The 27,801-nt window shown below is 49.2% G+C and overlaps 1 protein-coding gene across 6 annotated transcripts in view; it reads right to left on the bottom strand.

Annotated features, from left to right (window-relative positions):
* The window catches only part of DOT1L (DOT1 like histone lysine methyltransferase), a 72,910-nt gene that overhangs the window by 43,895 nt on the left and 1,214 nt on the right, over positions 1 to 27,801 (bottom strand). For all 6 annotated transcript variants that reach the window (XR_005704102.1, XM_040086886.2, XM_040086885.2 and 3 more), the window contains exons 2-5: positions 9,344 to 9,387; positions 6,216 to 6,290; positions 3,763 to 3,826; positions 1,228 to 1,456 (exon numbers count right to left, since the gene is read on the bottom strand). Coding sequence is in view for 5 of the 6 variants with exons in the window: in XM_040086886.2 (XP_039942820.1) it covers positions 1,228 to 1,456; positions 3,763 to 3,826; positions 6,216 to 6,290; positions 9,344 to 9,387 (412 nt within the window). In the remaining variant the exon portion in view is untranslated. The remainder of the gene's footprint in view (positions 1 to 1,227; positions 1,457 to 3,762; positions 3,827 to 6,215; positions 6,291 to 9,343; positions 9,388 to 27,801) is intronic.

The raw sequence follows: 27,801 nt of genomic DNA on the forward strand, positions 1-27,801 counted from the left end.
CTGATGGCCTCCTTCTAAAGGTCTCATCTGAAGATCAGTCCCTGACAGGAAATTTCAGTCAGTTCCACTGAGAGAGCAAGCAGGAGTAAGAAAAGCACTGAAGAGCCTGTGTATTATATATTTATATAATATATTATTCTATTTGGTGTCTTTATATAATCAATATATTTTCTATTTTAATATATACAAATATATTCTTCTACACAAATATATTCTTCTACACTTTAACAGTGTTTTATATACTTTACATATAAAATATGATACTGTAGTAGTGTATTAAATAATTAATCATTAAATACTTACATAAATTAATATTTATAATTAAACATGTAATTATTCTACAATCTATTATTTTGCTATGTAGAACATATATAAATATTGAATATTTACGTCTAACTGTTTAATATTTCAAATATACATCCAAATTTAAAATAGATATGTATTTTAAATTTTTTTTTTTTTCCCCCAGAAGTCCTGTATCACACACACTTGTGTTTAAATATGTTAAAACTTCAGAACACATCAAGCAAGAGGGGAAATTCTTATTACTCCTTTCGTGCTCTGAACCAGATTTTACCAAGAAAAAGGACATCATCTTCTTACTCAGTATCTCTGCTGCACATGTGCTTGAGTCATACCTGGCTTCCTCATCAACTAGACACCATTTCCTTTTAAAACTCGGCTCTGTTGCAGTTGTGGGTTAGATTTTTGAGGGGTTTCACAACCGTTCAAGTAAACTATAAAAGCTGTTTTGACACACTGACAAGGCAGAGGTCAAAACCCCTTCGTTTTCAGATGCCACACCAAGCGCCTCACATGGCAAGAGTCAAGAAATCCCATTTTCAGACGTGAAGGGCATAAAGCGAATCCAGCGAAAACAAATGAATCCTTAGGAATGCAGCTTTATGGGTCAAACATCATTTTTAACACTGCTTCTTCTTCACAAGTGTATCCAGCAATTCCAACACAAACAAAGGGGTTTGTAACAAGGGTTTATTGCATTGCAGGCTGCTCTCTCACTGCCACCAGAAAAGAGGACTGGGGCCTTTGTTTGGTCCATTTAATCCTGACATAAAAACCAGGAGCATCTTTGGAGATTATCTAGAAATAGAAATCTAGAAAAGATGCTTAGCCTGTAATACAATCCCTAGTTCTGGGAAATATGGGGGGTTTTTAAAGTACAAACAGCAAAGAAAAAGAGGAAAAAAGGAGTTATGGGTCACTTACCACTGCCCAAGTCAACGAACAAATCGTCCTCTGTCATTTTAATCTCATCGATCATTTGGGCCACCAAGTCAAAGGAAGTTTCTCCGTAGACCTCGGGGGAGAAGGGCTCGTAGTTGTTGAGTTTCTCGGGGTCTGTGACCGAGTGGTTGTAGACCTGCTGCAGGATGTGCCTCAGGAGCCCGTTGGAGGGACGCGTGTTCAGCTTCATGGGCTGCGTCGTCCCCTTCCACTGCAGGGACAGGGGACACGTGAAGCCACCGCGGGGACAGGGACTGGCACCAGGGACTGGCACCAGGGACTGGCACCACACCCAGCTGAGGGGTGAGGGACATCTCCCTTTCCCTCAGCTCGGGCTGCAGGTGCTCCTTAAAGATAAAAACTGGGAACAAAACTGGGGAGCCAGGCTGGGAGAGCTGGGGGTGTTCAGCTGGAGAGGAGAAGGCTCCAGGGAGAGCTCCGAGCCCCTGGCAGGGCCTGAAGGGGCTCCAGGAGAGCTGGAGAGGGGCTGGGGACAAGGGCTGGAGGGACAGGACACAGGGAATGGCTCCCAGTGCCAGAGGGCAGGGCTGGATGGGAGATTGGGCAGGAATTGTTGGCTGTGAGGGTGCTGAGGCCCTGGCACAGGGTGCCCAGAGCAGCTGTGGCTGCCCCTGGATCCCTGGCAGTGCCCAAGGCCAGGCTGGGCCAGGTTTGGAGTAACCCATGGAGGGTGTCCCTGCCATGGCAGGGGTGGCACTGGATGGGATTTAAAGTCCCTCCCAACCCAAACCAGTCTGTGGAACTGCAGAAATTGAACAACCAGCAGCTGCTGGGAACTTTGTCACACCTCAGTTAACAGGAAACTTCACAGGTGATAGAGGGGAATTTAAAGAGATGCAAAAAACAGTTGGCAGTGTAAAGCACAACACTGAATGGAGGTGGGGTGGGTGCAAAGGTTCCCTCAGTCCTTTTTGCTTTGCTGTCCCCACCGAACTGATGTTGACTGTCAACACAAGAACAGGTTAATTTTGCTCCAGGAGCTGTCACATGGGAGGGATCAGATGCACTCAGACAGGGAGTGGCAGGAAAGAGATGGAAATCAAGCTTCCTTTCTTCTTCAGAAAAAAAAAAAACAACCCCATCCTACGCATAAAAGTTGTTAAGTTTTAAAATCGTCTGCCTCTCCCTTTGATAAAAACAACAAAAGGACAATTCCAGGACCCCTCCTAAACATTCCTGTGATGTTCAGATGGGAAGGAAAAAATTAAACCCATCAGGTTTGCCAGTTCAGATAGCAGCTATAAATGCTGAATAGCTGCTGATATTTAGCTATTAACCAACATAGACGGTGCGTGAATCTAAATAAGCACAAGTTTTTAAGGCCCAAAAAATAAAGAAAATCCCAGCCACATTGCCATAATACTGCATATTTCAAACAATTCCCATAAGCACAGCAGAGAAAGAAATCCACCTATGCTTTTAAATTAAGCAGAATAGTAACATTATTCATTGTTCATGTTTTGCTTCCTCCAGTTCAACCTTTTTGGGGGTTAAGAGGACCAAAAAGCTCATTAAATTGGCCTGAAAAGAGATTACACTCTACTTTAGCCAGTGATCCCAGAGCAGCTGAACTGTGGCAAGGAAATTCCTAAGCCATGGATCACTTCCACAACACACGGGAGAGTTCATATGGATTATTTAAGTACCCATAAGTCACAGATTTCCCAGTGCAGAAGTCAATCTATATGAGAAATCCCTGTGTCGAATGCAGACAGACCTCTCCTTCCCCCTCAAGGCAAGTCAGCTGTTTCCAAGTGCCAAAACCACGGTGCCAGGAGGGCACGAGGAAGGGCAACAGCTCTCAATTTGGGAACAAAAAGTGGAGTTTAATTCCCTCTCTTCCTGTAAGAATGTCCCTCCCATACTAACTCCTTGATTGCCCAGGTGTGATCAAGAAAATGAGTTTAATACCAAGGTGTGATGCAGCACTGAGTCAGTCACAACTTTCTGCTGCTCTTCACTCCCTGAATTCAAACGTGGCACACAAAAAAAACCATAGCAGGGCCCAAATTCAGTACTTACCTGTGGTTTTGGGTGGGTTTTTGGGGGGGTTTTGTTTGTTAGTTTGTGGGTTTTTGTTTTGGGTTTGGTTTTTTTTTCTTAAGGTTAGGATGAGTAATATCTGGGAAACGTTAAGTTTTGAGTTTGGGTTTGGAATGTTTATTACATTTTATTGATTTACAGGATTTACAGGCTCACGCACTGTGAGCTCTAAGAAAAATGAAGGTAAAATGGAGAGCTTCTAACTCTTTTTAAGGTTATTTCAGTGATCATTTTTAATGACACATATCATTCATACTTTTGACTTAATAATGACTATCTAAGGCTTGTAATGTGGATCTTTTTTACTTAATTAAAGAAAACGACTTAAACCCATGAAGAAGAAGGAAGAGGAAGGCGAAGAAAAAGGACTTAGACAACACTCAAAATCTTCTCTCTTGACTCACACGTACTACAAGACACCAAAACCCCAAATGCTAAATTTCTCACACTTACCAGCTGGTGGATGCTGTCGATGGCTCGGTTGTACTTGTCACACAGCCTCTGCATGCTCTCAAAGCTGGGGGGGAGAACACAGGGGCAGCTCAAAACAGGCAGGTTTGGAAGGTAAAACCTTGGTTTTTCCCATCCTCTGGCCTAGGAGGTATTTAGGGTTTGTTTCTCTCGCAGTATGTAATTACACACATAGATTTAAAGACCTTGTTTCCTTTAAATAAAATCCTCAGTAGACCAGGAGTACACGACAAATAATCTTAGCTCCTTTATTACAAGTCGTACTTCGAGTACAGCCCTTTTCCTGGTAAAGTTCTGTACTCTCAGCACCTCTTCTCCGTATTTTCAACTGAGCAGAAATTTAAGAGGCCTGTACATCCTTCTCCTTTTTGCTATCATCTCTCCGCAATAACCAGTCCTGAGACAAGCAGATGCTCTTGCAGAAATTCACTCTGGGACTGAAAACGCAGCCAGAGCCAGAACACGGCCTTAAACATCACCTGTCAGGAAAGCCTGGGGATTGCTCCATGGGCTGCCTGGGATTCTGCTCAGCCCAGGCAGATGCCCTAATGACACAAACTGAGAGGATTAAATCGATTCACCTCAGGCCAGGAAAGAAAGTTAATTCCTGGGAACATCAATCATTCCGTAATCAGGCCCACGAAGCAGCAGCAAAAACAACACAAGGAGTTACAGGAGTGACATGGTTAAACCACGGCATTCCCAAAGCTGGGAAGGGCTGAGGGGGCATGGGGACATCAGAAGGGACACTTCAGTCTCTTGTGACCCTCAGGGTCACGCCAGTGGCCAGGAACGAACTCTCCCAGGAATTGTGCCCATTCCATTCCAAGCTGCCAGCTGCCTGTGCTTGTTTCCACGCTGGGAAAAGCGAGAGGCTGCAGTGGGGTTTGTCTGCATTTCCACAACCTGCTGCTTTTCTCCCTCACATCCTGGGCTCAGCCCATCTGCTGCCAGCGATTTTTCTGACAAATTTTTTCGAAGGGAGAAAAATGTCTGAAATCATTACCAGGATTCCAGCTCATGACTTCCCTGAAAAGCTGCAGGAAGATAGTGGGGGGTGACTCTGGGGAACAGAGGGGTTTCACTTTTATTCAGCATTGCTGCCAACCACACTGATGGTGCCCAGTGAAACACACCCAGTGAGGATGCCACAACCACAAAACTCCAGCAATGCAGCTGCTGTGAGTAATCCACACATCCAAATTAATGGATTTTAATGACAAGGGATGCTTGACCTTGATTATTCCTTTTGAATTTTCCAGGAGGGAGATAGGGACTAACAAGTCTTATAATGAAACAATTGAAAATTGAGAGAAGAGGAAGCAATACTTTAAGCAGACCATGACAGAAGTATCTGGTGCTGGGGAGGTTTAGGTTGGGAAATGTTCTTCCCCCAGAAGATGTTGGGCACTAAAGAGGGAATGGTCCCAGCCCCGAGGCTGCCAGAGCTGCAGGAGCGTTTGGACACCGCTCTCAGGGGTGCTCAGGGTGGGATTGTTGGGGTGTCTGTGCAGGGACAGGGGCTGGACTGATCATCCTACGGGATCCAGCTCAGGAAATTCTGTGATTCTACCCACAGCAATGCAGTTTCATCTCTAAACTTTCTTCTAACAGTTTAGTCATTCTGTGGACATGGAGAAATTCAGTCTTTCCCATGAAGGCAAGCCAGGAGGTTTTTGTAAACTGCAGCTTGAGCACCCTCCCTTTTCCCAGTCTCAGTAGAGCCAAGTCCATGCACAGAACCTCAGAACTCCCCACAGACACACCACAGGTCAGGAACTGCCTTTTCCAGCCAGGAGGGGAATAACCCATGAGAAGAGGCATTCACCCTGAATTCCCATGTAACCGAGGCACCTCAGAACCCCTCCAACTGCCCACAACCCCCCTGGGAATTTCACCTTTCAATTCAGCCCCCGCCCAGCAGGAAGGGGAGGGAGGGGAAGGTGCAGCTCCCACTGGCACCCAGCTCTGCCATGCCCCGCTGGGAGCAGGAATTCCTGCCCAGGACAGGAGCAGGAACCTCGCTGCCATCGAGATTCCCAGCCTGGCATCGAGATTCCCAGCCTGGCATCGAGATTCCCAGCCTGCCATCGAGATTCCCAGCCTGCCATCGAGATTCCCAGCCTGCCATCGAGATTCCCAGCCTGGCTGCACTCCAAGGGCGCAGATACCGATCATTGTTCCGCAGTGAGTAATCCAACGTGCAGCAGAGCTGCACTGGAGCTGTGTGGAGTTTCCAATTATGTCCCTAATCCAACTTCCTCTGCCAATGTTGCTGTTACACATTTCCTACCAAAATAACTCCGGCAGAGCCTGAAGCCAGCTCTGAGAGGAAACTTGGGTTGGTAGTGTCTAAGAATAACCAGTTACACACTGGTTCACTACACCCCGTGCTGGCCTGGACTCCTGCTGGGAACAAAAAACATTCCTCTCACCTTTTTGTATCATAGTCAATTAAAACGTAGTTTTCCATGGCGAGCTTGAGATCTGGGATTTCTTCACAGACCCACCTGGAAGGAGAGAAGAAATAATGAATAGAGGTATTGCCAATTAGGTGTAATAAGGTCGTTTGTCTCAATTCTGGACTGCTTTACATGAAGAGAGGACACTGCAGCAGCCCTGGGAGCCCACAGACAACATGGGAAACGGCAACAGCTCACACTTGTACTGAATAAACAGCAAGATGCCTGTAGACACTGGCAGGAGCATAAAGCTTCAAAATGAGGTGATAAATGTATTCCACGTGTCTAAAAATACCCCAAAGTCATGGCTGATGTTAATCTAACATAAAATGCAGAAGCGCAGCATTTCCAAAGAATTCTGATGCTGCAGGAAGCTTTTGACAAAGCTGAATGTGGAGGAGACGTTTCCCACAGCAGGCCAAAAACCCTCTCCCCAACCACTCAGTGCCAGCATAGTCTCCTCTGGGCAGTGTCTAAACTGCTCTTACACCTTACACACCCAACCAAAACAGATTTTTAAAGTTATTTTGATAAAAGACCCCTTTGATACTGTGAATTAACACAGCCCTGTGTGTTGGGGCCATCAGAGAGGGAAAGCACGTGCCCACTTGCAGTGCATCCAACAATGGCAGCTCACAGGAGAGAGCTTCACTTGTGGAACAGAGGAAGATTAATTCCCTTCAAAGGCAATTTAAAAGCCACAGAAGCTTTGCACACACTTCCCTCCACAAATGTCAAATTGGAAAGCACTGTCAGCACCAAAAATCCCCACATCACAGGATGAATTCCAATAGGAATCGCAGAATTTCTTCCTTGTGAACTTGGCTCCATTCTTCATTATTAAAATGGTAAAAAAAAATAGAAAAAAACCCTAAAGATGCAACCATTCTGTTCCTCCTGGTTGATTCACACATGGTCAATAACTACACAGGCCAGTGAAAACCAGAACTTGGACATGTGTGGCTGGCCCTCTTCTGGGGACCCTCTGTTGGAGTCCAGGGCATTCCTTTGGCTGCCCTGGAGGGTCAGGGACCTGGGCAGGGGGGGTCTGGGACCCCAGCTCAGAGCTCAGAGGGACACTGGCTTTGATCCTACTCCATGGGAAAGGCTTCCTGCACTGAGAGATGAATTACAGGCCACAAGAGTATGAAAGATTGTAGTTTAGTATATCACAGGGTGAAAAAACAGTAAATTTAGGTTTCTAACATTGAAGTGAATGGGGGCAAGATGGAGAATTTGGGGCGTTGTCTCCTGCTTCTTCTTTCTTCTTCCCTCACTCCATTTCGGCAGTGACATTGGCACAAAGTAGTTTAATGGGGATTGGGTCAAAGTAGAGATGACCTTTTTAGTAATAGTGATAGGCATTGGTAAGAAATAATAAATAAAGAATACGTAGCAATTACTATAAAAATAACGACAGCCCAGTTCGGGAGGAGTCGAGGAGTCGTCAGATGCCCGAGCAGCTGCAAACATCTTTGTTGGGCACTGAGAAAATTGTAAGATAAGAACAATAAACGAAGCATGCAGCCTTGAAAAATCAGAACTTGAAGGCTCCGTCTCTTTTATCTGTTTGGCACAGAGCTGTGCAGAGGGCAAAAAAGACTAAAAACTACCTGAATGTCGGAGAACAAACCTAACATCCTCTTCTCCCATCTCCTCTGAAAGCACCAGGGCTCTCCCTGCAAACTTCTTACTCTTAAATTACAGGAATAGGCAGTGAAGAGCTGCCCAACAGCAGCCTGAGCCTTGTGTCCCTTCCAGCTCGGGATATTCCATGATTCCATGATTCCACTGCCTGATGAGTTAAAGGCTTCCTTGCATTCTCTCACCCACCACTTTCACAACACTGTGGGCACTTTGCACAAGGCAAAGGCAGCACAAGAGATTCCGACACTGAGTTCACTCCAGCCTTGCTTAAAGCAAGGGTTGTGAAACATTATTTGACCCTAAGACAGCTTCCCTTTGTCTCCAGCACAGGAAGCACCAACCACTCCAGCCACCCCCTCTGGAACCCTTTGGAAAAGGCTTTCTCCACACCCCCCCAAGAAACGATGCCACAAGCTCCCAAGGCACAGGATCTTACCCCCACCAATCCAAGCAAACTGGCAGCACCATTGGCAGTGTTTTGTAGACAGGGAAAGAAAACTCCTTTAGGAGAAAAATTTTCAGCTCCAGGCTCATTCCACATCCTCTGCCACCCCAGACCATGGGAAATGCTCTGATTTCACGCGTGTGAGTGATGTTATCAAGCACCTGGCTCTCTCACACTCACACTGGGAGCACACAAGGCTCATTGCCACCTTTTCCTTTGCCACATGTGACCAAATTCCGAGCTCAGGTGGTTCTGCAGGTACAACACCTCCTCCCTCCCCCGTATCTGCACCACCCAAGCATTCAAACCCGCTGCAGACACAGCCCCGAGCTGAGGCAAGGGCAGCCTGTGAGGATCTAAAACAGTTCACAAGAACAGTTTTGTAATGGGGATAACTCATCCTCATCCCTCAGGTGCTCAGGGAATTCGTGTAGCATTTATTAAAAGTTGTTCTTTGCCAAGTCCCCTCCTAATCCTGCTGAAAGAACAGCAAGTCACGTCCTGAGAGCCCGTGTTGGGAAATCCTCTGACTTCCTGCCCCTCACAGTTGTCTTTCACCTTTATCCTCCCATTTTCCCCACGCTGTTCCAACTCTATCAGCAGGATTAAGAGGAATGCTGCAGGGAGATCATTGCCAAACAACCCAAATGCTGCAAGATCACAGCAACAGGGGAAACAGGGTAGAGACAAGCTCAGGACATAACACATCAAGCCAAGGATATTTCCCTAACCTCGCCTGTCCAAAGCTCAAATACAAACTGCCACAAGTATTAAAGCTGAACACCACCACTCATTTTTAACCCTGCTCAAAACAGAATGGAATATGACAAGATAAACCAAAATCTATTTGGCAGGGAGCTCTGTATTGCAGCAAATTCAGCTCAGAAAATAACTCAGAGCTGCTAAATGGTAACTGCTGCCCTCCTGCGTGCCCTGACTCCAGACATCCCTTCCCAGAGCTGCAGCGAGGCACAGGAGGGGTCCCAGGCAGGCTGCACCGAGCACTTACCGAATTGTCTCAATAATTTCATGAGCAGCATCGTGGTGTTTGTCCTGAAATTAAACAGAAAAAAAAAAGACACGTCAGGTGCTGTCTGTCAGGAGTTTACAGCAGTCACAGCGGTTTTAAGGACACAGGTGCCAAGCGTACTGGGAAAGGAAGTCTTGAAATTCCACCCATTAAAGTCATCAAAATGAGCCCTCTAAGAAAAAACAAGACTTCAGGAAATAAAATTTTCACGTCTCTCTGACTGATACGAAGGAACTGTGGTTCAACTTATTTCCTTGTCATTCCCTGCAGCCAGGGACTGTGTGACTGAAGCCTTGGGGGATTATTGGATGCAGCAGGTACTGGGCTGCAAGCTCCCAATGAACAGCTGATTCCCTTGGCCCAGCATCTGGCACAGGCTCCCAGCTCCAGATGGGCGCTGAGATCCTCACACAGGGAACGGCTTTCTAAAATAAAGCACCCAATAAACAGTGGGAGAGGATTTCAGAGCAAGAAAAACACCACAGAAAAAAAAAAAGCCTGAGTACGCAGCCCTGGTCAGGAACTGAAACCCAAATCACACATCCACACCGGGGTGAGACATGGATGTTGATTTTCATTTGGGAGTTTATTCAGGAGCAACAGAAGCACAAGTGGGTTTAGCAAATTATTACGAATTTGTGCTAAAAAGAGCCTTTGGAGCTGCATTTACATGCACCATTGTACAAAAAAAGTTCTATTTTAGGGAAGCCACAGGAGTTCCTTACACACATTGATGTATCCAGCTCGTGAAGCCTTGGTTACCAGAGTCCATCTGCACAAAGCTGGGGTTATATTTAGACATTTGTTTCTGCTAGTGGCTTTGACCTTTTAATTAGGATTTTTGTATCTACAGCCCTTCCAGAAATACAAGTGCAAAGGCTCCCTCGAATCCTTCCCCTTGTCTTGGGCTGCAGAAAGGTCATTTCTGAAAAGTTACAGGGGGAAATTCTGTAGCAAAGGGCAGGGACAGGTAACAGCAGAGGACTGGGAGCAGGGGAAGGAAGGGAAAAAGAAAACAGATGATGGTTGATGACAGAAAATGGTTGAATTATCTCCTTTTCAAAACATGGAAGGATGAGTCAAATGGAAGCATTTTTCATCATATTTCATATTTCCATATCTCAGCTTTCCTATTTTCAGGAGGAAACACATTTTCCCCTGCATAACCAGTTCATGCACTTGGGATCAGGCAGGCCTGCAGAAGTTCTCATTCCAAGAAAATTTGTACACAGCCCTTTCGATGCCTGCTTAAAAATCTCAGGACAGATGGACAGACAGAATTTCTGAGGTCTGCCACCCTCCCAGTGCCTTAAAGGGGCTCATAAACAGGAGGGGGAGGAAATATTAATATGGGGAGGGACAGGACACAGGGAATGGCTCCCAGTGCCAGAGGGCAGGGCTGGATGGGATTTGGGCAGGAATTGTTGGCTGTGAGGGTGTTGAGGCCCTGGCACAGGGTGCCCAGAGCAGCTGTGGCTGCCCCTGGATCCCTGGCAGTGCCCAAGGCCAGGCTGGCCAAGGTTTGGAGCAGCCTGGGACAGCGGAAGATGGAACTAAATGATATTTTAGGTGCCTTCCAACCCTAACCAGTCTGGGATGCCATACTAAAGCTACGACAGAACAGTAATTTACCAGAGAAAAGCTCTTTCTTTCCAGATGACAAAAAAAATTAATCCCAAATCTAGAAGTCACACAGAGGACTAAACCAAAAAAAACCAAAACATTCCAGTCACAACACGGAGAAGGAAAACCAGCCAACAACAGTAGCCAGGACACTTGGAATGGAACACACAGAGCCTGGAGCTGAGGCTGCCTCAGCCACGTTTAACAACTTGCTGCTGCCCCAGCAGCACCCCAAACATCACAGCATAGATCTGGGGCTGTGCTTCCCCCAGTCTCCTGGGCTGGGACAGCCCAAACCCCACAAAAACCAGCAGCACCCATAACCCAGTCTCCCAGGAACGTCAGGTAATTCTTCTGATAAATCTTGCCCTAGAAACCAGGGAAGCAACTGAAACTAAAACCTGCTCCTGCCTCTCAATGTACAAATTAAAGAGTGAGTTCTCTTTTCTCTGTGCGCTGAAAGGAGGGCACAAGGAGGGAGGAGAACTTCTCTTTCTTCTCATTTCTTATCTGCCAAGTGGAAGAATAACCCAGGACAGCAGCTCATCCAGAAACATCCGCCAGAAATGTTCACATTTGACTCCATGCAGAATTATCCCAGCAGAGCCCCCCTGGGCTGATCCAGCTCTCCCAGGAAACTGTGTTCCTGCAGAGTCAGAATTTGCTTTATCAACATAAGCACATTATACCAGAAAAGGGAATTCAGGCTTATTCTGGCATAACCGTTTCCTGGGAGGAAGTTTTAGTCCCCACATTTGTAGCGTGAGCAGAGCACATGGGAGACCCCTTGTCCTACAGGTCTTCATGAAAACACCCCTGTAAGTGACCAAAAATTGTCTAATTAACAGATTCCTCTGTCTTGGGTTAAAAAGTTTTAAAAAAATCAATCTAAAAAAAAAATAATAACAATAAATCACAATTCACATCTACAACTACAGATCAGCCAATTTAAGTGATCTCACGTGGAAACTCCAGGCAGAAGGGGCCTTTGAGCTTAGTTTGTGACATTATCTAGGAATAAAGAAATCCAAACCAGTTCCACATCCACTGCTGCTGAACTGCCCATGCTGAAACACTTACCAAGTTTACTTTGCTCTCTAACAGACTTTGGCTGAGCAGAGAAGCTCCCAAGGTCTCAAGCAAGTCGTGCAAAAAAAAAAAAAAAACAAAAAAATCCAATACAATCTACATTTCTTCAAAGCAGAGCTGTGGAAAGTTGAGGGAAGGGGGAAACATATCTGAAGAGAATCCAGAGCAGCTTCCCTTTCCTTGGAGAAGCTTCCAGCCCCATTTCATCATTCTGGCTGTATGATTTAATGAGAAAAATCATTGAACAGCAACAGGCATCACGTCTGTGTTCAGGCAACTGGTTATGGCACTGACAGGGAGTCTGAGGCAATCAAAGGGCAAAGGGAATAGAGAATCCCCCAAATCCTGACCCTGCTCCAGCCTCTGCCATGGACCCTCCAAACTCCCCAAATCCTGCTCCAGCCTCTGCCATGGACCCTCCAAACCCCCCAAACCCTGCTCCAGCCTCTGCCATGGACCTTCCAAACTCCCCAAATCCCCAAACCCTGCTCCAGCCTCTGCCATGGACCCTCCAAACTCCTCAAATCCTCAAACCCTGCTCCAGCCTCTGCCATGGACCTTCCAAACTCCCCAAACCCTGCTCCAGCCTCTGCCATGGACCCTCCAAACTCCCCAAACCCTGCTCCAGCCTCTGCCATGGACCTTCGAAACTCCCCAAACCCTGCTCCAGCCTCTGCCATGGACCCTCCAAACTCCCCAAACCCTGCTCCAGCCTCTGCCATGGACCTTCGAAACTCCCCAAATCCCTAAACCCTGCTCCAGCTTCTGCCATGGACCTTCCAAACTCTCCAAATCCTCAAACCCTGCTCCAGCCTCTGCCATGGACCCTCCAAACTCCCCAAACCCTGCTCCAGCCTCTGCCATGGACCCTCCAAACTCCTCAAATCCCCAAACCCTGCTCCAGCCTCTGCCATGGACCTTCCAAACTCCCCAAATCCTCAAACCCTGCTCCAGCCTCTGCCATGGACCTTCCAAACTCCTCAAACCCTGCTCCAGCCTCTGCCATGGACCCTCCAAACTCCCCAAATCCTCAAACCCTGCTCCAGCTTCTGCCATGGACCTTCCAAACTCTCCAAATCCTGCTCCAGCCTCTGCCATGGACCCTCCAAACTCCCCAAATCCCCAAACCCTGCTCCAGCCTCTGCCATGGACCCTCCAAACTCCCCAAATCCCCAAACCCTGCTCCAGCCTCTGCCATGGACCCTCCAAACCCCCCAAACCCTGCTCCAGCCTCTGCCATGGACCTTCCAAACTCCCCAAACCCTGCTCCAGCCTCTGCCATCATCATCCCAGGCAGATGCACTGGTTCAGGTCAGACACAGCAGAGCTCGGAGCAGCAGCTTTAACCCGGATCCTCGGGAGCCCCAGGGGATGAGCACTGAATCCAGCACCTTGGGAGGATGGATGGGGATTCCTGACGGCTCTGCAGCAGCCTGATCAACCTGACCCTGCTCAGCCAACAGCCAACCCTGCACCCCCAAAGGTGGCCTGAAGCTTCTCCAGTTCTGCCATGGGTCTGAGTTTGGGGTTTTGGGCTCAGTTCAGGTGCTTTACATTATTTTTCCCAGCTGCAGCGCCCATGACTCAGGTTGCAGGCAGGTCGTGCTCGTGTGTCGTGCTGGACTCTGCCACCCACAGGGCTTTGGCACTGGAACCTCCTGGGGAAGAGCCTCCCACAGACTCCATCAATCCTGGAATCCCGCGTGCAGAAGGCTTTTGGCCGAGGCTCAAGCAGCCTCTGTGCTCTGTTCCCAGTCACGAGATGAGATGATGCCACCACGGTGCTCCCTGTCACAAAGAGCTGCTCCATTCACCCTCCTCCTGCTCCAGGCTGCTCTCCCTCCCTCCCTCCCTCCCTCCTCCCTGCACTGGAGGGGATGGAGCACACTACGTGCTGCTCCTGGCCTGGGTGTACTTTCCAATGTTCCTGTATTTATGTCGTCTGAGAGGCCCTTGGAATCTTCTGAGCCACATAAATGGAAGCTTTTTCACAATCACCCTTATCTCTTTAATGTGGAAACTATTTAAAGTAAAGAGTTGCAGTTCTGCAGTAATTATTGAGACTGCCCAAAGCTCTTCACAACAAGTTTTAAACAAACCTAACTCAAACACACATTGAGTTGCCGCAGCCAACCCTCTCCAGGCTGAACTTTTCACAGAGCTCTGGTCCTCAACACAAACGCTGAATTTTAAACCGAAACGTGAGTTCCCAGAGAAAGTTCAATAGCTTCTGCCAAGATATTTCATTGGAAAAAATAACAGAAAGAAAGCAGACACTTTCTCCAAAGTCACTTCCAAGAGCATCCAACATTCTGTGGAAAGGAGTGGAGCACAGTTTGAGCCGGCAGCGCTGAACAGCCTCACACTTCCGATCCTTACAACAGGTTTCTCCAGCCACATGTTCCTACAGCTCTGAGCACAGGAGCTGGGAGCCAGGAACATCTCCCCTGCTGTAACTGAGCTCACCAGTGCTCCCAGTACACAAAGCTCCTGTCCCACACACACAGCTGAGTTCTACAGACACCAACTGCTGTCGCCCTCCAGGCCATGGAGGTTGGACCACAGAGCAATTTTCAAGAGTTCAATCTCTCCCTTCACCTCCTCATAAAAAAAAGACCTTTTATATCTCATAGATACAAGAAGCCCTAATATGTGATTTGAAAGCCAAATAACACAGTGCCCAAAAGCTCTTTCCAAATACGTATATTGAAGTCATCATTATCCTTTTCTATAATCACATTCTTTGTTTGTTAACTCCGATTTAAAAATCACCAACATGACCAGAACTGAGTGTGCTGGGCACTGCCCAGGCTCCCCAGGGAATGGTCCCAGCTGCCAGGGCTCCAGGAGCGTTTGGACAGCGCTCTCAGGGGTGCTCAGGGTGGATTGTTGGGGTGTCTGTGCAGGGACAGGGGCTGGATCGATGATCCTGTGGGATCCAGCTCAGGAGATTCCAGGACCCAGCAGCACTCACAGCTCTTCCTCTGCCACCAGGGTGAGAAAACTAAAGCAGCCCCAATAATATATTATATACATAATATATTATATTATATGCATAATATAGTCTATTACATACATAACATGTTCTATTTTATACATAATATATTATATTATATACATAAAATTATATATGTATATATTATATTATGTATAATTATGTATATCACATATGTGTGTATATATTATATATATTTTATATATATAGTTACATATTATATACACAGAGATCACAGTGTGCATGACACGATCAGCACCAGCCACAGCTCAGCTTTCTGTGCACAGCTTCGTTCTACGAAGCACCAAATTCCCACTAAAAGCAGCCAAACCAGACATTCCCACAGAACTCCCTACAAGAGCAAAGTAAGGTAAAAATTAGAATTTGCAACATTTTTGCCACAAGCTGGCTGTTAGAAAGGTTTCTAATTCCCCCTGAACACAAAGCCCTACACTCCTTCTCCAGGTGTGGCTGCTTTGGTTACAACAAATTTTCAAATTAACATCCTTTAAGATACTTAAGTGGCAAGATTTTGATTTAATTCTGTGTTCCAGTACCATATCCCAGACTCCTGGGTGTGTTTGTACAGAACAGTTAACCCCCAGTGCAACAATCCATAGTCTAAAGTGAATCTATAACCTAAAGCAACAGTTTAAAATGCTCTGGTTTCCATCCTCAAACACAAAGAAACTTGTTCAGTTAAATTCTGCAGCCAGCACTGCCTGGAAAAAGAAACACCATCCCAGCACCCTTCCAAATTTACATCTTTTTTGTTATTATTTGGGTTCTTCTTATAGAACTGTGCTTAGCTTTGGGGTAAGCCTATACTTGAGGGTGAACACCGTATTTTTCTAAATTTGATTTCCTCACATGCTGATTTACACCTCATCCAGGCTGGACAGGGCTTGGGGCACACCAGGAGAGTGGGAGGTGGCACTGGGACAGTGGGAGGTGGCACTGGGAGAGTGGGAGGGGTCACTGGGAGAGTGGGAGGGGTCACTGGGAGAGTGGGAGGTGGCACTGGGACAGTGGGAGGTGGCACTGGGACAGTGGGAGGGGTCACTGGGAGAGTGGACAGCGTCACTGGGAGAGTGGACGGGGTCACTGGGAGAGTGGGAGGTGTCACTGGGACAGTGGACAGGGTCACTGGGACAGTGGGAGGTGGCACTGGGACAGTGGGAGGTGGCACTGGGACAGTGGGAGGTGGCACTGGGAGAGTGGGAGGGGTCACTGGGAGAGTGGACAGTGTCACTGGGAGAGTGGGAGGTGTCACTGGGAGAGAGGACAGTGGCACTGGGAGAGTGGGAGGGGTCACTGGGAGAGTGGACAGTGGCACTGGGAGAGTGGATGGGGTCACTGGGACAGTGGGAGGTGTCACTGGGAGAGAGGACAGTGGCACTGGGAGAGTGGATGGGGTCACTGGGAGAGTGGATGGGGTCACTGGGAGAGTGGGAGGGGTCACTGGGAGAGTGGGAGGCGTCACTGGGAGAGTGGGAGGCGTCACTGGGAGAGTGGGAGGTGGCACTGGGAGAGTGGATGGGGTCACTGGGAGAGTGGGAGGTGGCACTGGGAGAGTGGGAGGTGGCACTGGGAGAGTGGACAGGGTCACTGGGAGAGTGGACGGTGTCACTGTCACTGGCAGAGGGTGGGACTGGATGGGTTTAAAGTCCCTTCCAACCCAAATCTGGGATTCCATGATTCTCTGAAAGTGGGATCTTTGTGAGATCTGATCATCTACACAGCACAGGTAGGGAAAGGGTAACCCAAAAACCCTGCAGACCGAGCAGCGAACAAATGGTTCAAAAACCTGGATAAGTTATTCCAAAAAAAAAACCCAATAAAAAGCAAATACAGCTCAGGCCCCTTCAATCTTTCCCTCTCCCAGCACCACACAGACACTTTTATGACCCCTTATCTCCTCTTCGTAGGCAGGGACATTTTTGGGCATAGCTTTGGCTGTCCAGACTAAACTGGTCCCACACCAAAGCAACCCTTGTCCTTTCAGAGCCAGTTCTGACTCACTAGACCACGCTTCCTCCCCTAAAACCAGGCCAGGTTACCAAAGCAGCTCTTCAGAAACGTGAGAAGCAGCTGTGGTCAAGCAGGGGAGAGCAGGAGGGACAGATCTCCTACAGCCTTCCCCTGTCCAGCAGATGTGTGAAAACCAAAGCTGAAACAAGCCAGTTACAAATAAATCAATGGCAACACTTGTGTACCCTTTAATGACCCTGTCTGGATACACTTCCAGCACTCCAGCGAAACACCAGCTCCTCCCAAACCCCCAACACTGACCCCGCTCATGGATTAACAGAAGTCATTTGGATTTGCCAAATTCTGATCTCCACACGACCCATTTAAGTCACAAAACAAAAGAGGTCAGTCCCACCAGCCCCTGGGTTTAAACAACAGCTTGGTTGCCCGCAGTGGCAGCTCTCTCTCCCCAGGCAGCAGTCCATAAATCCAAAGGAGAGGATGTTACAGCTGCAGACAAGATGGTTAGCAGAGATCAAAAAGATGGATTAGGAAAAGCCAATCAATCTTGCAGAAGGCTGGTGGGACAAGTGCCTCTTTCAAAGCCCTCGCTCCCCTCCATCTGGGGAGGATGATAAGGGCTTCTCTGGACACCACGAAATGCAACATGAGCCACTGCAGCTTCCTGGGAGCCAGGAAAGATCCAGCATTCTGCATGGCACGCGGATGCCCTCACAAACCAGGATTTCAGCCTGCCAGAAGTCTGTGTTCCTCCTCTCACGGGGTTTAATTCCATTTAACCCACCCAGAGAGACCCAGCAGCAGAATCCCCCCGCGCAGAGCACATCCACACACCTGAACACAGGGGTCACACGAGTCTGGGAAAAGCCAAAGCACTTCCAGCAGCCAGGAGCTGCTCAGTGGAGGGAGGATCTCGGGCTCCATGTCCTGCCAGCTCTGCCTTCCACCACTTGGCATTTTAAGGTGTTTGCCTTGAGTTCAAATGCCAGTTAAACCTTGAGCAAGGGAAAGGGAAAGCTGCTCCATGCAGTATTCCATATTGGATAACGAGACTTGGTTTAATATTGCCAGATTTTATCCCAAATCAAGATTGTGCCATTTTAGCTTCCATGGCAACAACCACAGCACAATTTTTCTTACCAAGAGAGACAAGGACCAAAAGCCTCTTCTGAGCCACCCAATTACTGTCATTCCCTTGATCAAGAAAGCACAGGGACATTCACAAGAACGCAGTTTTATTAGAATGTATAAAAAGAGATCTCCTGCAGAGAATACCTTGTATCCATCCTTTTCCTCCCAATTTCAGGGAAGAAAAGACAAGGGAAGGAAGAGCTCCCAAGACTGCATTTGGAAGCCCATCTCCCACACAGCAGGAGGCAACAAGCCCGAGGTAGCCTCAGCAGTTTCTAAGTTACTGTGACACAAAACCAAGTGGAAAACATGGTGATCACTATGGCCTCCTCAATGGCTACATAAGGACGCTTAAAAACAAAAGGTTGGCCCGAGATCCAAAATAAACTAACAAAGGAAACGGGCACTGGGAAAGAAGATCCAAACTGCCCTGGGTCATCGTTCGGCGTGGTTGCAACAGGGATTGCACTTTCACTGCCACTACTTCAACCACAGTAACACGGCTTTGCCTTTTCACGCAGCAACGCCAACTGTTGCTACGGCCACTGCACAGAGGCAGGAGGGAATGGTTCCCCTGGTACGTGCAGGAGGGGCTGTGTCAAGCCATTAACATGCAATCAGCCTGCAGGAGTGCTGGAGGCACACAGGACACTCACAGCAGCGTGAGCCAGACAAAAGAAGTAATTCCACTATGCAAAAAAAAACCCAAACCAAACCAAACCAAGCTTAAAAATAATGTTTGTTAGAATACATAGGGGAATGCCATCATTTTGGTAGAACAGCAATGCGCTGGTGTGTCCTCCTGCCCTCCCAGGTGAGTCTTAGGCAGGGACACGCCCTGCCCACGCCAAGGCAGCTGGAGGCAGATGCTGTGGTGATCCCAGGTGCACACGCACAAGAACCCAGCGCTGCTTGTTGTGGGACAGAGGGAACTGCTGGGCTTTCAGTCCCTGGAACAGAGGAAGGCAGCCCTGCCACCATTTCACAGACAGTTTAACCCCACCCAGCCACCTGCACTGCCACCACTTCCCCAAAAGTCACCTCTTGCTCTGGGCCAGCAGCGCCTGTGCTCACACATAGCAAAGGCAGGCGAGGCCTAAACTAAAGCCAAACCTTTGTGGGGTTTTGGCTCAGTTCCCTTTCAACCAGACCAGTTCACAAACACTGCTCCAAGGGTGAGAGCAGCTCAGGCACAAGGGAACAGAGACGACAAGAGTCATTTCTACCTGCAAATGTCCCAGGTGCAAACCTGCAGCTCCCAGTAGCCACAGCCTGTGCTAGCAGGGGAATAAATACCCCACCCATGCAGGTACAGGGGAGCACAAGACAGCTCTGATCATCCACACTGCCAGAAACAAACCTTCACACAGAGCCCAAGGGAAGAAATGAACACACAGTCCCAAAATTGTTGGTGCTGAAAGCAGCCACCATCTCCTTCTCAAGCCCAGGGTCTTCTCACACCCTTGTGGGAGACAGGAGGAAGCTCGTGGCACAGCCAGAGCCCCCTCTCCTGCAGGGAAAACTGGTGAGACAACAGCTTAAATAACCACTTTGTATTCTGTAAAGATAACCCAGTCTTGGACAGCTCGGAAATTCTGCTCCTACTTAACACACATAAATATTCCACATCACAGAAATTAGCAGTAAAACCTTGTACTCTTTCCAAAGCCCACTGGGCGTGGAGTTTTGTTAGATACAAAAAAACCCCAAAGAATATACATGTGTTTTCCTTTATAGGCTTCAACTTGTGGAGCAGAGCAGTGATCCAGAGGAGGTTCTGAACAGCAGACATCAACTTCCAGCCACCAACCATCACCACAAGCTTTCACTTTAAAGACTTATAAACAGCCCTACAATATTCCAATGCATTCTTCACAGATTGTAGAATTTCAAACGACTGTTTGCTGTAATGAGCAGGGATGGAAGCCAGGGTAAGAGCCACGAAGACTCCAAACCCAGCTCCAGAGGTCAGAGGCCACCCTGAGCCAGCACCTGATCTCCCAGGTCTTGTTGCCAACAGATGTGGGAACCAGAGGGAACCACCTGCAGCCCAGTGAAAAACCTGCTGAGGAATGAATGAGAAGCCTCAAAAGCTCACAGTTGTTAGAATTTTAGAAGTGTCAAATGTTAATAATGTTGTTGCTGAGCTCCAAGAAGTAAATGACACATTAATGTCAAAAAGCTCAGGAAACTGCCCTTCACAGTACACAGAAAATAGCAAAGAAATAATTCAGAACTTTCTGTTGTGTTCGGCTCAGAAAAGTTTTCCAATGCTTCATTTATCTGTCTTTAGTAGTTCCTTATATTTTTCATCCAACGCTACAAAATTCTTCAGTGTAATTCTTTAGAAAACTCTCATTCACTCGTGAAATGAAAGAAACCAAAATACTCTGAACAGGAACTTTTTCGTTATTCACAGATCTATGAAACCATCATTTCCTGCTGTAAAATATACTCACCCTCTTCCTATGCTCTAAAAATAGCCCCAACTTGATTTGATAGCTCTAGCAGCATGTGGCCAACTTTTCTATTCAGTTTTATTTCTTGTTCCTCTTCAGAGTTAGTTTTGCCTTTAATAATTACCATGAAAGTAAATATGTTCACAGTTCCTAACATGAACTTTTCCTCCTTCTGTGGATCCTTCTGTTCGGAAGGAGAAAATAATTGAAGCAAAAATATGTTGAGATACTTTATGATGATCAATCTGTGATAAAAGGACACCGCAAGGGACAAAAAAAATCACCCCATCGCTGCTCCTTGTGTTGATCATCGCAGTTCACAACTTCAATCACACAGTTAAAGGTTAACTCAAAGCAGGAAGGAAAAAAAAAAGCAAGTCAATGCAAAAGGGGGAAAAGAAAGAAGGAAGAGTACAAAAGTAGACATATGGATGTCTGGGGAGAAGGGTGATTAAATGCCCCGTAAATCTCACATACCAAGAGGTAAGATATTTTGCCTAAATTCCCAGAGGCAACACAATTCAGTCCCGTATCTGAGACTTGAAAGGATAATCATCTCCATATATAATAAGGCTGCCATGAAGGACAAGAGCTGGAGCTGCATGTGGGGGCACGGATTTCCCTTGGCACTCTGAAAGCTTTCAGTGCTGTGTCCAACTGGAGCTGATGGGTGAATTTTTAGGTAGATAAATTTGAATTGCCTGAGCTGGAACTTTGGACGGGACAGGAACATTAATCCTCACTCATCTGCTGATGAATGAAAGGGGGAAAACAAGCAGTCTCGGGCAGCTACTCTGTCTTTCAACAGCTGCCTTTCAGATAAATCAGCTACATAAAAAAATAAATACTAGTGTGGTCTTAAGATGCAAGACAAGAGACAAACTTTCACTTTTCAGACTGGGGGGGGAAAATGTCGGTTAACTGAACCCATGATTTATCTTGTATCCAACGGGTCAGAGCTTGGAACAAAAGGAGTTTGAGGACTGAACAAGCACCAATTGTCACTCAGGGCAAGTTCTACTTCAAAGGGTGAAGCCCAGAAGGAAACTGCTCTTCTGTGCTGCCCACGTGCTGCACAATTAACGCTGTAGGGCTCTTCTGCCCCCCAAGAGCACAGCCCTGAGTCCCTCTGGCACCGGGGAAAAGGGCAGAAAGAAATGATGTAACTGTGCCAGCTCTGTGATGTTCTGGGCAGCAGAGAAACCCAAGTGCTTTTGAAATGACTGAGTCAATATTTCCCAGTTTCAGCTGCTCCCTCTCCCCACTCCAGGTGTTTTCACAACTGGGGAGGGCAGGCAGAGAGAGGTGCTGAGAAATCGGAACTGTGCTCAAATGTCCAAACCCTTCCTTCACTAGAAAAGCTTTTCTAAGTGATTAGTCATCCCCACAAGCATTTCCCAACAAGCTGCATCAACAGCAGCAGGGAAAACCCCCGGACTCAGCCACGGCCGCCGAATTTCTGCACGATTACTCAGGGGTTGAGTAGGTTTTTGCCTGGCAAAGGCAGAGCAACAGTTTCCTCCTCTGCCTCCTCTGTCGGGCCGGCCCTGACTCACATTTCACAGGGCAGGGCGGGGGGCCGCCTCTCAAATCACGGCATTTTTTTCCAGCGCAGATATTCCCAGCGATGCCGTTCCCACACACGGCTCCACAGGCAGCGACCCTCCCAACCGCAGGGAGGATCCGGGGGGCTTCACCTTCCCCCTCCAGCACAGGCTGATCCCAGGGAAAAACCAGGAGCACGTGCGAAGCGTGTTTTCCATCAGCTCATCCCACAGGAGGGCGGTGGGGTATGGAATAAGGATGGAGCCGTGGCAGAGGGGCAGCTCCAGCCCCGAGGGAAGGATTCAGCTCCTCTTTAGGTCCTTCCCCAAATTCATCCACAGCACTATTCTGCGGCACTCAGTGCTCCCACACCTGCCTCCTGCCTGGGAAGTCAAAGCCAGGCATCACAGAAACTCTTGCCAGGAAAGCTGAGTGACACTCACAAAAAAAAGAGGATTAAATTCTCAAACAAGGTTTGTTATTCATCCCCACCGTTGATCTTTAATTTCAAAGGTGACAATCCCTGCTGGGCTGTGATTTTCATTAACACTCCCTGCCCTTGAGCTCTCCCTGCACAGCACATTCCTTTGGTGACAGAATGGTATCAGCTGGATCACGACAGCGGAGACAAAAAAAAAAACCCCAAAACCCACAATCTGCACCTCCCACCTGTACAAAATCTAGTAGTAAGAATCTTGTATCCCATTACTCGCAGTAGCAGCCACACACACACCTCCAGGTGCAGGGTGATGCTCTGACAACACTCAATTAGACAATGAGAATTTTCTTGCCATCACAGCTGAGTGGAAAGTCAGCAGTAAAGATGAGCAACGCAGACAAATAAATTAATTATTCAAGCCAGACTTCTCATCACAGGTGCTAATTCGGAGATTTAAGCTCCAGCAGCTCAGGGCAGAGGCACCTCACCCTGGTAAGATGTGCACAATGGCACACAGGCCTGTCCCGCCCTGGGACAGAGTTAAAGGCTGGAAGAAGGGAAAAAAATTGGTAGATTTAAAAAAAAAATGTTATTACCATATGGTAACTAGGGCAAAAGATAAATTCTTGGCTACAAGGGTGGTGAGGTCCTGGCACAGGTCGCCCAGAGCACTTGTGGTTGCCACATCCCTGGAAATGTCCAAGGCCAGCTTGGACAGGGCTCGGAGCAACCTGGGACAGTGGCAGGGGGTGGGACAAAATGGGCTTCAAGGTCCTTTCCAAGCCAAACCACTCCATGATCCTACACCCAGAGTGCAACCCAGGGGCTGCCACAACTCAACCCCCTGGCCCTTGCAAGTCAAACAGGGAGAGGGGAACACAACCCACAACAACCTGGGGCACCGGACGCTTGCAGCCACCTTCCACGGGAATGCCACCGGGCAGGGAACAGAGCACAACAGGCTCATTCTGAAACTGGAAAGGACTTGCAGGCTATTGAACACGGCAGGCAGAGAGTCACCTGCACGGGCAGGGCCAGGGACACGGTGCCACAACAGCCCTGCACGGGCAGGGACAGGGACACAGTGCCACAACAGCCCTGCACACGCAGGGACAGGGACACAGTGCCACAAGAGCCCTGCACAGGCAGGGACAGGGACACGGTGCCACAACAGCTCTGCACGGGCAGGGACACGGTGCCACAACAGCCCTGCATGGGCAGGGACAGGGACACAGTGCCACAACAGCCCTGCACACGCAGGGACAGGGACACAGTGCCACAAGAGCCCTGCACAGGCAGGGACAGGGACACGGTGCCACAACAGCTCTGCACGGGCAGGGACACGGTGCCACAACAGCCCTGCATGGGCAGGGACAGGGACACGGTGCCACAACAGCTCTGCACGGGCAGGGACACGGTGCCACAACGGCCCTGCACAGGCAGGGACAGGGACACGGTGCCACAACAGCCCTGCACACGCAGGGACAGGGACACGGTGCCACAACAGCCCTGCACACACAGGGACAGGGACACGGTGCCACAACAGCCCTGCACACGCAGGGACAGGGACACGGTGCCACAACAGCCCTGCACACGCAGGGACACGGTGCCACAACAGCCCTGCACGGGCAGGGACACAGTGCCACAACAGCCCTGCACACACAGGGACAGGGACACGGTGCCACAACAGCCCTGCACACACAGGGACAGGGACACGGTGCCACAACAGCCCTGCACGGGCAGGGCCAGGGACACGGTGCCACAACAGCCCTGCACGGGCAGGGCCAGGGACACAGTGCCACAACAGCCCTGCACACGCAGGGACAGGGACACGGTGCCACAACGGCCCTGCACACACAGGGACACGGTGCCACAACAGCCCTGCACGGGCAGGGACAGGGACACGGTGCCACAACAGCCCTGCACGGGCAGGGACAGGGACACGGTGCCACAAGAGCCCTGCACAGGCAGGGACAGGGACACGGTGCCACAACAGCCCTGCACAGGCAGGGACAGGGACACAGTGCCACAACAGCCCTGCACAGGCAGGGACAGGGACACGGTGCCACAACAGCCCTGCACACGCAGGGACACGGTGCCACAACAGCCCTGCACGGGCAGGGACACGGTGCCACAACAGCCCTGCACGGGCAGGGACAGGGACGCAGTGCCACAACAGCCCTGCACACGCAGGGACAGGGACACGGTGCCACAACAGCCATGCACAGGCAGGGACAGGGACACGGTGCCACAACAGCTCTGCACAGGCAGGGACAGGGACACGGTGCCACAACAGCCCTGCACGGGCAGGGACAGGGACGCAGTGCCACAACAGCCCTGCACACACAGGGACAGGGACACGGTGCCACAACAGCCCTGCACAGGCAAGGACAGGGACACAGTGCCACAACAGCTCTGCACAGGCAGGGACAGGGACACAGTGCCACAACAGCCCTGCACAGGCAGGGCCTCCCTCAGCGCCTGGCTGTGCCTCCTGTCCCTGCTCAGCACCGACACTGCCAACGCCAGCAGTGCATGCCCTAGGGACAGCAAATGAATGAAGCGCAGTGTCCTCTCCCTGACAGACTGCAAACAGGCTTTTCCACATTCACCAGCTCTGTGCTGCAATAGGGCGCAGTCCAGCAAACATCGATTTTGGGGACAACTATCATCTTCAGCAGCTCTGAACCTCCTGTTGCTCAGCTCTCTGCGCAAGCAATCCCTCTCTGGTGCCACAGATACATCAGCAGAACCCTGCCAGACCAGACTGTAGAGCTGATCCACCCCACAACACCCCCACCCCCTTCTCCCTCCTGCACACACAACAGCCTGTGACTCTACGCAGGAACTTGTCAGGAGTTCAAAGTACAACCTGAGGCACCTCGCAGATCAGGCAGACCTTACTGGGGCATAAAATGAAAAATCTCCACATTTCAACCTAATCCATATTCAAACTTAACTATAGTAAAAGTCAGAGATGAGAGAATGAACCATTTTAAGAAAACTTCTCAGGGAAAAAAATGAAATATCTGCAAGTCTTAAAAGTACACAAGGGCACTTCACCCCTTGTATCCTTCATATCTAGGTAACGAGTACCACGTTTAGCCATACTTGAAGTATGACTGAAAATGCCATCCTCCACTAGCACTAGCCTATTTAACACCAGTTAGATTCATTAACTCAGGTCTCTCACCCAAATACTTCCTTTATCCAGGCCTGTATCTTTGCGTAGTATCAAAATTAAAATTTTAACACTGTATCCCTGGTCTCTTGACAACCTGGCATTGACAAAAAAAAAAAAAAGTGGGGCAGGTACGTGGGAGCCGAGGAGTTAACCAGCGCACAAAAGAGTACACTCACTTCAGCTCTGATTAAGTGGGGCAGTCACAAAAACAGAGGTCAACATCAGAAAATATTTTGTGAGTCATGAGGAGAGATTACTCACCATGCACTATTCAACTTACTCATCACAGTGTGGCACGGCCAGCACGGCTCACCACGGCTTCATTAGGGCACCGTGGCCTTTCCTTTGAGGCGGCGGAAGGCGGGGGAAGGAGCCGCACTTTCAGTTTTGTGTGGATGCCAGTGGGAGGCTGGAGCTGCACCACCGCCGCCGCTCTCTCTCCTCCCACGGCCCTAATTAGACTCGGAGGGAAATACATGTTTCACATCAGCCTCCCCGGCTCTTTTAGCATCCCAACAAGCGCCGGGTTGTCAGCCGCGCTATTATCTGGACTCGGCAGTCTGGAGGGACCCCACTTTTCCTATTATACACGGAATAAGCGACAAGCTCAGCAATAAAGAGACGCGGTATTAATCCAGGCGTCCATTAATGGGAGAGAGCAGCCTTCTACGCAGCAACACCGACGCCGCTAATTTAAGATGTAGTAAGAGCATAAAAATAGCCAAGTTACTCAAGGCAGGGTTACATCACAGCACGGAGCCCGGGCACGCAGCAGGTTCACACTACAGAGCCTCGGATGTTGGGAAACATGACTCCCTGCCACTGCTGCTGCTCTCACCAAAAATAACCAGCCGGGACCGTGAGTTTCCCGTCCCCTTTTCCCTCCAGCTCTCCTCGGAAAACACACCTCACATAGTACAACAGGAAGCAACCAGGACGCTGCTAAATAAACCTCCTTGAAGCGTGGTGTGTGTGTGTGTGTGTGTGTGTTTTTTTCCCCTCCTCTCAGCTATCCCACCTTGTTTCCTCGGAACCACGAGCGGTGAAACTAAGAAATGTTCTGCTTACGTCAAAGCGAGCCCAGCTCCGCCGGCAGCCCGGGGCCGCGCCAGCGCGGGGAAAGCGCGGCCGCAGTTCAGCAGAGCACGATGTCAGCAGGCCAAGCGCTGCCACGGACACAGGGATTTGTTTGCAGAGCCCCAGGGTTCAGCCGGAGCCGCGGCCAGCGCCGGGGTGTGCGTGTGTGCGAGCACGGCTCGGCCGAGCCGCCGCGCTCCGCTCCCCCGGAGCTGCGGGGAGCGACGGCGCTCGGCTCCAGGTGGAACATCCACCGGGGAATCGCTCCGGAAAAGCTGGCCGTGCCGAGCGGACCGTTTGATGGCAGGATGTTTGGGGTTTGTGGTATTTCTCAGTACCAGGGGGGGATCACACACCCCCAACCCCACACACACACCCGACCACCTCCATCCGCTGCATTTCTGATTAACTGAGGAGAAATCCTATTTATTCTGCCATCCTCAAAAACAGCTGCTCAGATTTTCCCAAATCAACGAAATCCTTATTTCCCATGCTGCAAAACACACGTTTCACCCTTAACATAAAGGGCGGGGGGGGGGGGGGTGTCAGTTTTTCGGTTTTTAAGCCTGCAGAAATCTCTTGTGAACAGACATAAAACCATCCCTCCTCCCCCAGAACAATCCCTATCCCGCGCAATCTTTAACCTCCGCTTCACACAACCCGCTCGGGGACGGGGAGGAGGGGGGGGGGGACGACGCGAGTTAATATTTGGCGAGGAAAACCGAACCCGGTCGCGGCTTGTACTTTCAGTTTCTGACAATTTGAGCAGAGCGCGCGCCCGCCAACACTGACAGAGCTGCCCAAACAGGAAAGGCTGCGCTTAACCAGTGTGCGCCGGGAGACGCGCCGGGAACGGCACGCCAGCCTGCACGGAGGATGTTTTGGAAAAGCACAGCAGCAGCC

Source organism: Hirundo rustica, chromosome 26 (genome assembly GCF_015227805.2).
Source record: "Hirundo rustica isolate bHirRus1 chromosome 26, bHirRus1.pri.v3, whole genome shotgun sequence".
NCBI classification, from domain to species: Eukaryota; Metazoa; Chordata; class Aves; order Passeriformes; family Hirundinidae; genus Hirundo; species Hirundo rustica.